The 14,793-nt window shown below is 39.8% G+C and overlaps 1 protein-coding gene across 1 annotated transcript in view; it reads left to right on the top strand.

The window, feature by feature from the left end:
• SPAG17 (sperm associated antigen 17) overlaps positions 1-14,793 on the top strand; it is a 236,047-nt gene that overhangs the window by 143,621 nt on the left and 77,633 nt on the right. The window contains exons 25-28 of the mRNA XM_032594369.1: positions 3,799-3,974; positions 6,113-6,230; positions 9,099-9,277; positions 11,634-11,793. Of these exons, the coding sequence (XP_032450260.1) occupies positions 3,799-3,974; positions 6,113-6,230; positions 9,099-9,277; positions 11,634-11,793 (633 nt within the window). The remainder of the gene's footprint in view (positions 1-3,798; positions 3,975-6,112; positions 6,231-9,098; positions 9,278-11,633; positions 11,794-14,793) is intronic.

Here is a 14,793-nt window from a genome sequence, read left to right as displayed (position 1 = left end):
TAGAATGAGTCTGGAAGTTTTCCTTCCCTTTCTGTTTTTTGGAACAGCTTGAGAAGGATAGGTATTATCTCTGCTTTAAATATCTGGTAGAATTCCCCAGGGAAGCCATCTGGTCCTGGACTCTTATTTGTTGGCAGATTTTTGGTAACTGATTCAATTTCTTCACTGGTTATGAGTCTGTTCAAGTTTTCTATTTCTTCCTGTTTTAGTTTTGGAAGGGTGTGGGTGCTTAGGAATTTGTCCATTTCTTCCAGGTTATCCAGTTTGTTGGCATATAATTTTTCATAATATTCCCTGATAATTGCTTGTATTTCTGAAGGATTGGTTGTAATAATTTACATTTTCATTCATGATTTTATCTGTTTGGGTCATCTCCCTTTTCTTTTTGAGGAGCCTGGCTAGAGGTTTATCAATTTCGTTTCTTTTTTCAAAAAACCAACTCTTGGTTTCATGGATCTGCTCTACAGTTTTTTTAGATTCTACATTGTTTATTTCTGCTCTGATCTTTATTATTTCTCTTCTTCTGCTGGGTTTAGGCTGTCTTTGCTGTTCTGCTTCTATTTCCTTTAGGTGTGCTGTTAGATTTTGTATTTGGGATTTTTCTTGTTTCTTGAGATAGGCCTGGATTGCAGTGTATTTTTCTTCTCAGGACTGCCTTCGCTGCATCCCAAAGCGTTTGGATTGTTGTATTTTCATTTTTGTTTGTTTCCATATATTTTTAAATTTCTTCTCTAATTGTCTGGTTGACCCACTCATTCTTTAGTAGGGTGTTCTTTAACCTCCATGCTTTTGGAGGTTTTCCAGACTTTTTCCTGTGGTTGATTTCAAGCTTCATAGCATTGTGGTCTGAAAGTGTGCATGGTATGATCTCAATTCTTGTATACTTATGAAGGGCTGTTTTGTGACCCAGTATGTGATCTATCTTGGAGAATGTTCCATGTGCACTCGAGAAGAAAGTATATTCTGTTGCTTTGGGATGCAGAGTTCTAAATATATCTGTCAAGTCCATCTGATCCAATGTATCATTCAGGGCCCTTGTTTCTTTATTGATCCTGTGTCTAGATGATCTACCCATTGTTGTAAGTAGAGTATTAAAGTCCCCTGAAATTACCATATTCTTATCAGTAAGGTTGCTTATGTTTGTAATTATTTTATATATTTGGGGGCTCCTGTATTCGGTGCATAGACATTTATAATTGTTAGCTCTTCCTGATGGATAGACCCTGTAATGATTATATAATGCCCCTCTTCATCTCTTGTTACAGCCTTTAATTTAAAGTCTAGTTTGTCTGATATAAGTATGGCTACTCCAGGTTTCTTTTGACTTCAGTAGCATGATAGATAGTTCTCCATCCCCTCACTTTCAATCTGAAGGTGTCCTCAGGTCTAAAATGAGTCTCTTGTAGACAGCAAATAGATGGGTCTTGATTTTTTTACCCATTCTGATACCCTATGTCTTTTGGTTGGAGCATTTAGTCCATTTACATTCAGTGTTATTATAGAAAGATATGGGTTTAGAGTCATTGTGATGTCTGTAGGTTTCATGCTTGCAGTGATGTCTCTGGTACTTTGTCTCACAGAATCCCCCTTAGTATCTCTTGTAGGGCTGGTTTAGTGGTGATGAATTTCTTCAGTTTTTGTGTGTTTGGGAAAACCTTTATCTCTCCTTCTATTCTGAATTACAGACTTGTTGGATAAAGAATTCTCAGCTACATATTTTTTCTGTTCGTCACATTGAAGATTTCCTGCCATTCCTTTCTGGCCTGCCAAGTTTCAGTAGATAGATCTGTCACTAGTCTTATCGGTCTCCCTTTATATGTTTATAGAGCTGTATATAGAGCATGTTTATCCCTAGCTGCTTTCAGAATTTTCTTGTTATCCTTGTATTTTGCCAGTTTCACTATGATATGTCGTGCAGAAGATCGATTCAAGTTACGTCTGAGGGGAGTTCTCTGTGCCTCTTGGAGTTCAACGCTTTTTTCCTTCCCCAGATCGGGGAAGTTCTCAGCTATGATTTGTTCAAGTACACCTTCAGCCCCTTTCTCTCCCTCTTCCTCTTCTGAAATTCCTATCAAACGGATATTGTTACATTTGATTGCATCACTTAGTTCTCTAATTCTCCCCTCATACTGCTGGATTTTTTTATCTCTCTTTTTATCAGCTTCCTCTTTTCCCATAATTTTATCTTCTAATTCACCTATTCTCTCCTCTGCCTCTTCAATCCGAGCTGTGGTCGCCTCCATTTTATTTTGTGCCTCATTTATAGCATTTTTTAGCTCCTCATGACTATTTCTTAATCCCTTGATCTCTGTAGCAATAGATTCTCTGCTGTCCTCTATACATTTTTCAAGCTCAGCAATTATTTTTATGACTATTATTCTAAATTCTTGTTCCATTAGAGTGCTTAAGTCGTTTTTGATCAATTCATTAGCTGTTGCTACTTCCTGGAGTTTCTTTTGAGGAGAATTCTTCCGTTTTTTCATTTTGGATAGTCCCTGGGGTGGTGTGGAACTGCAGGGAACTTCCCCTGTGCTTTCTGGAGTGACTTGTGTGGGTGGGCGGGGCTACAGTCAGACCCACTGCTGGGGCCACAGTCAGACTGGTGTGTACCTTATCTTCCCCTCTCCCAGGGGTAGGACTCACTGTGGAGTGGTGTGGCCCCTGTCTGGGCTACTTGCACACTGCCAGGTTTGTGGTGCTGCTTCCATGGGGTCTGGCGTATTAGCTGGGGTGGATCCACAAGGTGCACCAGGATGGGAGGGGTAGGCTCAGCTTGCTTTGCCATCAGTGGTCTGCTGCGGGAAGGGTCTTGCAGCACCGGGAGGGAGGCCAACCCGTCAGAGGGATGGATCCACAGAAGCACAGCGTTGGGTGTTTGCATGGTGCAAGCAAGTTCATGATGGGAACTGGTTCCCTTTGGAATTTTGGCTGGGGGATGGGAGAGGGAAATGGCGCTTGCCAGTGCCTTTGTTCCCCACCAAGCTGAGCTCTGTCTTCCAGGGCTCAGCATCTCTCCCTCCTGGCATCCTCTCACCCTCCCGCTCCCCGAGCAGAGCTGCTGACTTTTAACATTCCATATGTTAAGTCCTGCTTGCTGTCAGAAAATACTCCGTCTGGCCCTCCACTTTTGCAAGCCAGATTCAGGGGCTCTGCCTTGCTGGGTGGGCTGGCTGCCCCTCCACCACCCCGGCTCCCTCCCTCCAGTCCATGTAGCACGCACCACCTCTCTGCCCTTCCTACTCTCTTCCGTGGGCCTCTCGTCTATGCTTGACTCTGGAGAGTCTGTTCTGCTGGTCTTCTGGCATTTTTCTGGGTTATTTAGGCAGGTGTGGGTGGAATCTAAGTGATCACCTGGACCAGGTGATCCCAGCGTCCTCCTACGCCGCCATCTTCTCCTCCCTATTTTATTGGTTTTTAAATATAATTTATTGTGAAATTGGCTAACATACAGTGTGTACAGTGTGCTCTTGGTTTTGGGGGTAGATTCCCATGGTTCATCACATACATACAACACCCAGTGGAGGTTCCTCAAAAAATTAAAAATAGAACTACCCTACAACTCAGAAATAGCACTACTAGGAGTTTATCCAAAGGATACAAGAGTGCTAAGTCATAGGGGCACCTGTATCCCAATGTTTACAATTCTGATTTTAAATCGACTACATTACCCCTGAAATCTATCCAACGGAAAAAATCATATTCACCAACTGGTGTAAATGTTTGTGATACCAATTTTATTTAACAAACATACCCAATATGAATGTCTAATTTACTTGTTTTCTCCTTTTCTCTTTATAGAGGATAAGGATCCTAATTTGGACACAATGTTGAATATCCCATCAGCACTTACTGCAACAGTAATTCCTGTCGTAGTGACTGTTCCTCAAGGCAAAGGAAAACCAAAATCAAAAGGCAAAGAAAAACCCAGAGAATCAATTAAAGAAGAGGAACACCCAAAAGAAGAAGAGATAAAGGTACAGGGACTTGCCATGGATTCCAAAACTCTACTCCTACCTCAGTGTTAACTTTTTTTAAATCATGAGTTAGGTCCATAGTGTTATTGCACCACACATACATTCTTGTGCAAATGAATTAACATTCCCTGGAGTTTCAATTTTGAATGAATGAGAAGAGATGTGCACACAGGAGTTGGGTCCCTATGCCAGGAGACATATTGTCATATACACCTCTCTCAGGTCTTTCATTCTAAACTCAGCAGGACAAGCTCAGCCTTTTTTGCCACTCTGGTTCTTGAGTTTTCTTTGCTCTTGGTTGGTTAAGTTCCTACCATTCTCTACATACTTTATTTAGCTTCATTAGATAAATAACAATTGAAAGAGGAGTATCTTTAATTAAATAATGGAAATGCCTCCATTTGGTAAACTTGGGCTCAGATTTATATGCCAAGGATTGAAGGACAGCCTGCATCTGGCTAAAGACCAGTTCACCCTGTACCTCCAACCTGCCACCCAATGCAAACACACACTCACAGAGGCTTTGGTTCCAAACATGTTCCTGATAGAAGAATACAGATCAAAAGAAGAGCAAGAAGAAAACCACTGATGAACTCTTGACTCTTTAGGCATTTACTAGAACAGCTGTGCAGTTTGTACAATGTACAAACACTCAACTCGTTAGAATAAAAAAACGTGTTAAAAAAAGATCAGGGATCTTGATTTCAGACCTCGGCCCTTTAAAAGTTATGGGGTTTGTATGCTACTTAGCCTCTCTGTGCCATATTTATTTAGCTTTACTGCAAGATGACTTTTCTCAAGCCAGGACACTTGACCCTTGCTAAATGAAAATTGCATGGTGTTTGATCAGAATAGCCCTGGATAATTCATTAATTTGACTGAAAGCAATTTGGTAGCAAACCAGTCAGCTCTCCTAAAATTTTTAAAAAGTGACACTAATGGAAGGATGGGAGATAATTACTGGTTTTTTGTGTAATGGTAGGTTTGTCATAGCAAGATTCATGTCTTTAAGCAGTATTGTTCATTTTACAGAATTTCATAATTTCTTTCCTGTTAATTTGGTTTTGTGTTTTTAATTGATTTTTAGCTAACTTTTCAGATTTTATTATTTGTTAGTAACAAAGGCAGAGCAATTTAAATGATCAACAGTAGAAGACTAATTAGAATAAACTAAAGATCCAGAAACAAGGGATCGGTTGGAATGACTTTCGTGGCTAACAAAAGAAAGCCGACTGGAAAAACTGAAATTATTATCATGAGGGGTTGGTTGGAAGCAACCAAATAACTTTGATTCTGGAATGCAATTAACCAACCAGGTATTCAGGCATAGTTGGCATAAAATTAATTAGGATTTTTCCCTAGACACACCCAAACTTCATCAGTTTATAAATAATCTTTTTTTGCCATTTTTAAAATGTTTTTACTTACTATAAAAGTAATGCCTGCTTATTAGAGAAAAATAAGGACACATATCCTAACAGCATAACATTTCTAACACCCAAACTTTAAAAAATACACAAAGTGGGTAGTGGGGATGTGATCAGCCTTTACACCCACACTTGCAAACAGAAATATCATTCAAGGCCTACTTCAAGGCCCAACTCCTCCATGATCCTTTCCTAACTATTCTCATTAACTTTGATATCTTCATTTTTTTTTTTAATTTTTTTTCAACGTTTTTTATTTATTTTTGGGACAGAGAGAGACAGAGCATGAACGGGGGAGGGGCAGAGAGAGAGGGAGACACAGAATCGGAAACAGGCTCCAGGCTCTGAGCCATCAGCCCAGAGCCTGACGCGGGGCTTGAACTCACGGACCGCGAGATCGTGACCTGGCTGAAGTCGGACGCTTAACCGACTGCGCCACCCAGGTGCCCCTGATATCTTCATTTTTTGAGGAGAGATGTGCCAACCATTTGGTACTATAATTTAATTGTTTCACATGTCTATGTACCATTCTACAATATAGAATATAAATTGCACAAAGGTAGAGACTCATGCATTTTATAGGTTCCATCACAGGGCCCACTAGTCATTGGCAAGTCATATGTTAAGCACTCAGCAAGTCCATGCTTAGTTGTAATAAATCAATAGCTCATTTAGAAAATAACACTTATTCACATGTTAAATTATTTACAGGAAGAAGTGGAACCAGAACCTGTTTTACAAGAGACTCTTTATGTTCCCACTTTCCAAAACCTAAATGTGTCTTGCCCCAATGGGCTCCTAGTGACCTTCATTGGGCAAGAGTCTACAGGTGAGTGTTAGCTGGTGTAGAGCAAGGAAGGAGTGGAGCAAAAAAATATAGAAAACAATTAAATCACCATTGAAAGTGTGTATTTTCCTACTAGTTAAATATACTTGTTAATAATGAACAATAGGCTAATAATAATAACCCTCATTCTCTGAGCATTTACTGTTAGCTTGGCACTAAGTATTTAATATACATGAAAAAATACAACTATTATAGAGGCGCCTGGGTGGTTCAGTTGGTTGAACATCCAACTCTTGATTTTGGCTCAGATAATGATCTCATGGTTCATGATATCAAGCCCCGCATTGGGCTCTGCACTGTCGGCCAGGAGCCTGCTTGGGGTTCTCTCTGGCCCTCCCTGCTCATGTTCTCTCTCTCTCTCTCTCTCAAAATAAATAAATAAACATTTTTTTAAAAATACAACTATTTTAAGCTAAGTCCTAATAATTCCATTTTACAAAATAAATTGAGGCTTCGGGAAGTTCATTAATTTGCCTAAGGTCACTCAACTCCTAAGTGGCAGAGATAAAAGTCCATTCTTGGTCCAGTGATGGCAAAGCCTAGAGGCCATACAGAAATAACAGACATTATAAAATCATATGCTGATACTTGAGAACAAGACTGATTTCCTTCAAGCATTCAACCTGCACTTGCCTCTCCCTCCTTTGTGCTCACTGTCCTTTGTTTTCATCAGACCAGCAAATTAATATACCTGTGTCCCTTCATAGAGGCAGGAAGACAGGGCCCACAATAGCTGTTAAGAGCACTGGCTTTGCCATCACTGGACCAAGAATGGACTTTTATCTCTGCCACTTAGGAGTTGAGTGACCTTAGTCACAATAAGTACAAGTAGGATTTCTTTAATTACCCTAATTGGGGCATCCACGTTGGTGACTGAATTTGCATATCACTTAAATGGAGACCCACTATTGCAATAGAATTAACAGAAACAGCAAAGCAAACATGGGCCTGGGACTTGAGTTCTGACTATATGGCCCTTTCAGTTACTTACTGTCTGTAGACCGTGTTTCTTCATCTATAAATGTTGTATTGTATCAGTGGGTCTTGATCTTTTTTCACAACCAAATATTCTCTTTATTATAATTTCCTTATGTACACCATATTGGAAAAGTATATCTATCAAAGAAAAAGAGTATGCCTATTGAAAAATAATTCAATGTCATATTTACTTGCCACCCAAATGAAAAGAAACTAAATGTTGCAGTTGATCTGATTTGTCTCAATCTTGTTTTTCATTAGGCTTTATCAATTATTAAAAATAGACCATGATTCTTGGAATCGATTTCCCAGGATTCCTAGTGGTCCAGGTTTTCTATGATGAGATGACTGTGTGATGACCATGAAGGGTCTTCCAGAGTCAAAGTCAAAGATGTTATGAGTGTACTAAGAGGGATATTTCTAGATAAGAACATATTTGTCTGCTTGTTCACTTGATCCTATTATCAAATTCCAGCTTTCCACCTTTTTTATTAGTTTCATTATCCAGCCTGATATTCTCATCCTTATATCATGGTAGACAATGTGGTTAATAATAACTCTGCTTGGAACATGTAATCTTTTAAAAATCTTCCATATATTATGAATATCCTAATTCAAGTCTGAATATAATTACAACATAAATACCAAAGGAGCAATGTTTTCATTAGGGTCAGCCTTGCACAGAAGGAGGGAAGGTCATGCGGTATATGAAGAAAGAGCTTTCTTGGGTGACCTTGGACAAGTCATAACCCCTCTCCACCTGAATTTCTTCATTTATAAGATAGTGTCATATACTAAACAGAGTTATTATGAGTATTAAATGAGAAAATACTTTCTAATTTGGAGCATACTAATCCAGTGTTAGGTTTTGGGTGGTTTTTGTTTATTTTGGGTCATGGTAGCAGCAGTTGTTTTTACAACATGAGAAAACAGTTAAGCCTAGAGACCCGTTCAACTCCTAGGCCTGCCACTTAACTGTGTGACCTTGGAGAAGCTATAAGCCTTTCCAGCCTCCATTTCTTCAAAACCCTGGAAAGTGAGTGTCTCCCTTAAAAGTTTGCTGGGATGAGCTGAATAAAATACATATACAAAGCATTTAACATATAAAAACATCCAAGTAAGTGCTTATTAGTTTATTGTTAGTAATACTTCTGTGACTTAGAGGTTATCACGAAGGGCCCTCATTTCAAAATATTTTTCTCTCAGCCTGATACAGTCCTTGAAATGCCATCATTACATGTTGATAAACCACTTTACAAATTGAGAAGAGGAAAATATTCGGTTAGCAAAAACTGAATTCTCGTTAATATTTTCTTTTGAAGGAAATTACCAGCTGCTTTTCTCCTTGATTGCCAGCTTAGAGTAGAATGCTGAGAAAAATCTGGATTTGGTTAGAGATGAGGGGATGATGTTAACTCTGAAAAATGATGAAATATTTTGGAAGGGCAAGCCTGAAGTGAGTGACTCCCCCTGAGGCTCCAGGCAGCCAGGGGTCACCAGGAGAGCATTGAGCACCCACGGGCAAGAGCTTAGTCAAGGGCAAGAGAAAAGTGCCAACAGGAAGAAAAGGGAACCTCTAAGACAGCAAAGCTCTGCTTCCTTCCTAATTTTGCCAGAGGTGTCCTAGAACTCATGAGAAAGAATGGGTTGTACATAGAGAAGGTACCTATTGAGTACCTATAGACGACCTTCTTTACTACATTTGACCATAGCAAAGGTAGAAAAGAACCAGTGCTCTGCACCATCGGTCATGACATGGAAACTGCCCTATTACTCAGCTGTAGACGGAAGAATGAAAACAATTAAGCAAAAAGATAAAACACCGGCCACACAGCATTGCCCAGTTCACATTAAGGCTTGCTTTTTTTTCAGATGGGAATGTTATGGATGAGGAACCTACTTGGGACATCATGGTCCGGCAGAGCTACCCCCAGAAGGTGAAGCACTATGAGTACTATAAGACGGTGATGCCACCAGTAGAACAGGAGGCATCAAGAGTTATCACCAGGCAAGGCACTGTTGTCAAGTACATGTTGGATGGATCCACACAGGTAAGAGAATGTTAGATAAATAATTCTCCTTCCTGCTGCAAAGTAAAATACAAACAAGCTATATGGAGCAGGCGTAGTGTTGTGGTAGGTAAGAGGGACAACCCACTTGAAAATAGAGTGACACCGGAGATGGAAAATTGAGAATAGAACAGTAGAATAGAATAGAATAGTCTGCCAATAAGACTATTTGTATCCTTATTATAAATAAGCTTATTCTATATATGACCCAAGGCTGAGGATTAAACACAGTGTTCGCCTCCTCTGCCTCTCAAGGCACCTTAAAATAATTAAAAAAAAAAAAATACTTTTGAATAGTGCATTCACAACTGTACTGGAAAACAACAAGATGTGTCATCAGTGGATGAAAATTTTGTGAGAATTTCTAGAAAATGCAAGTCAGGTGAGATCAGACTGATGGAGAAACATAAGAAAGTTTAAAACATGTACAGTGAAAAGCCTGCAGCAAAATTCAAACTCAGAAGTTTTAACACAGACATTTCACAGATGGAGATCTGCACTCAGAAAATCAAGTTAGTGTCCCAGGTGACTCACTACTACCTGGAGGGTGGCAACCAGACATCAAAATACCCAGGAGATGTGTGTCCTGCTCCATTCCTTCCCAGCGACCAGAGGCTACGCCACCAAGAAGTGAACAGGGATCCTCAAACAGAAATATGACTGTGCACCCAAGAGTCATCAACCTTACAGAAAAACCAACTGCATGAAAGTAAATTACAGAATAATAAAAAATTAAAGACAGAGGACCTAAAAAGAAGCATAAACAAAAAACTTGGAAGTGAGTAGAAGTAATATAGACAGAGACTTGAGAGGCTAACGATCTATAAAATAACAATAAAAAAAGAACAGTTGCTGGGGGAAAAAAAATCGAGAGTTTTTAGGTACTAAAAAATGACAATTGTGTATCAAATCACTATGTTGTACACCTGAAAGTCAGATAACAGTGTATGTCAGTATACTTCAATTAAAAATTTAAGAGGGGTTCCTGGGTGGCTCAGTCAGTTAAGTGACCCACTCTTGATTTTGGCTCAGGTCATGATCTCATGGTTATTGAGTCCCAGCCCCGTGTCAGGCTCCGCACTGACAGTGTGGAACCTGCTTGGGATTCTCTCTCTCTCTCTCTCTCTCTCCCTCTCTCTCTGCCCCTCCTCTGCTCATGCATGCTCTCTCTGTCTCTCTCTCTCTCTCTCTCTCTCTCAACATAAATAAACTTTAAAAATACAAAATAAATAAAAATTTAAAAGGAGGAAAAAACAAGAAAAATAATTGCGAAAATTGGGGTGGGGGGGTAGGGGAGTGGATTGTGAGGGAGAGAAATGTTAAGAGACATGGAAGAGGGATCTGAAGAATACAATCTCCAGAAGAAGAAAATGGTGGGAGTGAAGAAGGAAAATAAAGGAAGAAACAACATAGGGAATTTTCCCAGAACGAAAAAAAAAATACTTTGGATTAAACAAGAGTCGATCAGGATTGATACTAATAATCTTTAAAAGATCATCTAGATATGTGGTAGTGCAGTTTTGGGACTGCGCAGACAGACAATCCCGAAAGCTTCCTAAAGGAAACCAGTTACCTAGTACAGAATGGATGGGATGGACGTTAGATTTCTCATGAGCAGCAGCTGGTGGTGGTTCTTGTCACATTGGTAAGAGATAGATATTGATCCAGACAGATGTATCTGTAGTACCTGTAGACACCATATCTACTAGATAGATATCGACAGACACTAAACATTTAAATGTGTGATAACGTTTTAAATGTAGTCATTATGTAAGTTGCAACAGAGTGCATAATTTTCCAGTGGCATAGGGGAAGGATAAAGAATAGAGAAAATAGGGGTTCCTGGATGGCTCAGTCGGTTAAGTGTTCAACTTTGGCTCAGGTCATGATCTCACGGTTCGTGAGTTCAAGCCCTGCAGCAAGCTCTATGCTAACAGCTCGGAGCCCGAAGCCTGCCTCGGATTCTGTGTCTCCTTCTCTCTCTGCCCCTCGGCTCATGCTCTATCTCTCTCTAAAATAAATAAACATTAAAAAAATTTTTAATGGAGAAAATAAAAACTCAAGTTAATCCAATAAAAGACAAGAAATGAAAAGAAAGGAAACAAAATAGAAGGTAAATGGAAAACATTAAATAATATTATTTTGCTGGATAGTAAGCTATTCTCTCTGTGCTCCCAGTCTATCCTCCTATATTATGTTTGTGTTGCTGAGTCTGGAGGTCTGCAAAGAGCGTTTTTCCTTTGGATTTATTTTAACTTATGTCAGTTTGACACAGAATTAAATGTTAACCAGCCTCTTGCTTGCTTCTGAGAACGTAAGGATTTCGCTTTTCCTTCAGATTCTCTTTGCCGATGGTGCCGTGAGCAGTAGTCCTGATTCAGGTTCTGTTTGTCCTCCTGGTGAAATGCCAACAAGCCCCCACAGCGGCGACTTTATGGACACGGCTTCTCAGCATAAATCAGAAATTGTACCATCTGAGATTGTCATCACAAAGAAAGGTAATAATTGAAGCCTTTCAGTTTATAATGGATTTAATAAGCCTTCAAATGCTCAATAAATGTTCGTTATTGTTATTCTTTTACTTCTCATCTTTTCTATGAATATATTCATCTATACTCATAGACGCATATACATATGTATAAACTTTAATTGGAATCACAGCATTACACACTGTCATGAACTGCTTCCTTCTCGTAGTACCAAATAACGAACATTTTCCTATGCCATTATATACACTTCCACATTAGGTCTAGTGCTGGGCTAGTGTTTTAGGGTTAGTTGACCAGATAGGCAATGTCAAGGTTCTAAGTAGGCATCTCTTTGGTTCTCTTGACTTTCCTCAGAGCTGCAAAGGCCCCAGGTTCTCATGTAGTAACCCTCAAAGCAAAACGCGAAGAGAGTGGACACAAGAACTTTCACGGTTGTCTCTCTATCAGGGAGGAAAACATTTCTGGATTCCACTGCCTTCCCCCACCAGAAGACCTTCCCTTATATCTCACTGACTCGACCTAGCCAGGGACCCAAGCTGGAAAAACAAGCATTTGACGTTTCTGGCCTTTTTCTCAGGAGATGCGCACTACCTGTAGGGAAAAAAGAAGTCGGGTAACAGTTGAGTAAGCAATCAACAGTGTCTGCCATAGTCTAAATTATGAAATTGCTCTCCTCAGAGGTATTCTCAATTTACACCCCTACCTCCTGTGTTGTACGAAAATATTTCCTTCCTCATACCCTTGCCGATGCTGGATTTCCTCATTCTCTTAATCTTATTCCATTTGATAGATAATTAATAATCTTATTATTGTGTTAATTTGCATTTCTTTATTACTGGTGAGGTTGAAAATTTAATAATTTTTTTCTTTATGAATTTTTCTATTCACATATTTTCTTGTTTACCTTTGGGAGGTTCATTATTTACATATTTATTTGTAAGAGATCTTTAGATGTAGGACATGTGTGTTTGTGTACCAGGCACAATTCTGAATAAAGTATTAATCAGTGAATCCTCATAGCAACCCTGTGTGATATATATTTTAATAATCCCACTTTACAGATGACGAAATTGAGACACAGAGAGGTTAAATAACTGCCTTGAGGCCTCTCAGCTAGTAAGTGGGAGAGCTGGGATTTGGATCTGGACACCTGCGTTGCAAATTTTTCTCACTCTCTCATTTGACTTAAATGGTCTGAGACCAGGATTTAATCTTCTTTGTCAGTTTCACACACACACCCCTCCCCACCACCACCACAGTAACCAACGACCAAGAGGCAAATTGAATTCCTTTTTTGGTTACTCAAAATTTAGTGAAATAGACTTTCCTTTGGTAGTAGCAAAAGGTCCTTGGTTGAAGTGAATGAAAGCGTCCTCATAGCTTTCAAACTCCCCACCTCAAAGGCTCCTTCCTTTTCTGATAGGAGAGGACTTCATGTAAGGGTGGCCACTTTCCTTAGCACCCCACAGGGTTCCAAAGAGTTTCCACCTCCAGCATGGTGTGCTCCAGATTTCTTCAAAGCCCTCCCGTCCGAGGTGATGCATTCACTTTAAAAACAAAAACAAAACGAAAAACAAATAGACTTTTTCTTTTTGAGAGAGAGAGAGAGAGAGAGATAGTGTGAGAGAGTGCATGGGGAGGAGAGGGGCACAGGGAAAGGGAGAATCTTAAGCAGCCTCCACACTTCAGCACAGAGCCCAATGCCGAGCTAGATCCTACAACTGTAAGATCGTGACCTGAGCCAAAGTCAAGAGTCCAACACTCAACTGACTGAGCCACCCAGGTGCCTCTAGACTTTTTTAAAAAGTTTTTTAAAAATATTTATTTAGTTTTAAGAGAGAGAGAGAGAGACAGAGCGTGAGCAAGGGGAGGAGGAGAGAGAGAGGGAGACACAGAATCTGAAGCACAGAGCACAACGCGGGGCTTGAACTCACAAACTGTGAGTTCATGACCTGAGCCAAAGTCGGTCGCTCAACTGACTGAGCCACCCAGGGGCCCCACTAGACTCTGTTTTCAAGAGCAATTTTAGGTTTGCAGAAAAAATGTGCAGAAAGTACAGAATTCCTCCGTGCTTCCTCTCTATCTGGCTCACTGTTTTCCCTGTGTTAAACACATGTCATGGGGCGCCTGGGTGGCTCAGTCAGTTGAGCGTCTGACTTCAGCTCAGGTCTTGATCTCGCGGTTCATGAGTTCAAGCCCCACATTGGGCTCTGTGCTGACGGCTCAGGACCTGGAGCCTGTGTCAGATTCTGGATCCCCTTCTCTCTCCGCCCCACCCCTGCTTGTGCTCTGTCTCTATCTTTCAAAAAAAATGAGTAAACATTAAAAAAATTAATAAACACATGTCTTACAATTGATGAACCAATACTGATACATTATTATTAACTGAAGTCCACAGTTTGCATTAGGGTTCAATCTTTGATATGTACAGTTCTAAGGGTTTTGACAAATGCGTAATGTGGTGAATCCTACCACTACAATATCATACAGAATAATTTTACTCTCTGTGGGAAAAAACAAAAACCCTGTGCTCTATTTATTCATCTTTCTCCTCACCCTCTCCCAAAAACCAGTACCCGTGAGCCAACACTCTCTTTTCCCCTCCACCCAGGACCTTGGAACCACTAATCTACTTTCTGTTTCTATGGATTTGCACATTCTGGACATTTCATATAAACAGAAGCATACTATATAAGACCTTTTGTGACTGGTTTCTTTTTATCTAGTGTAATATTTTCAAGGGTCATCCATGTTGTAACTTGTGTCAGTACCTCATTTTTATAGCCGAAGAATATTCTCTTGTATGGATATACCACACTTCGTTTACACATTCATCAATGATGGACATATAGGTCGTTTCCACTTTTAGGAAATTACAAATAAAGCTGATGCAAACATTTCTGTACAAGTTTTTGTGTGGACATATATTTTCATTTCTCTTGAGTACATAAACCAGGAGTGGAATTGCTGGAATAATAACTCTATGTTTCTCGTTTTGAGCACCTGATA

This window comes from Lynx canadensis, chromosome C1 (genome assembly GCF_007474595.2).
Source record: "Lynx canadensis isolate LIC74 chromosome C1, mLynCan4.pri.v2, whole genome shotgun sequence".
NCBI lineage: Eukaryota > Metazoa > Chordata > Mammalia > Carnivora > Felidae > Lynx > Lynx canadensis.
Note: the sequence above shows the minus strand (reverse complement) of the source record. Positions and strands in the feature narration are given on the sequence as shown.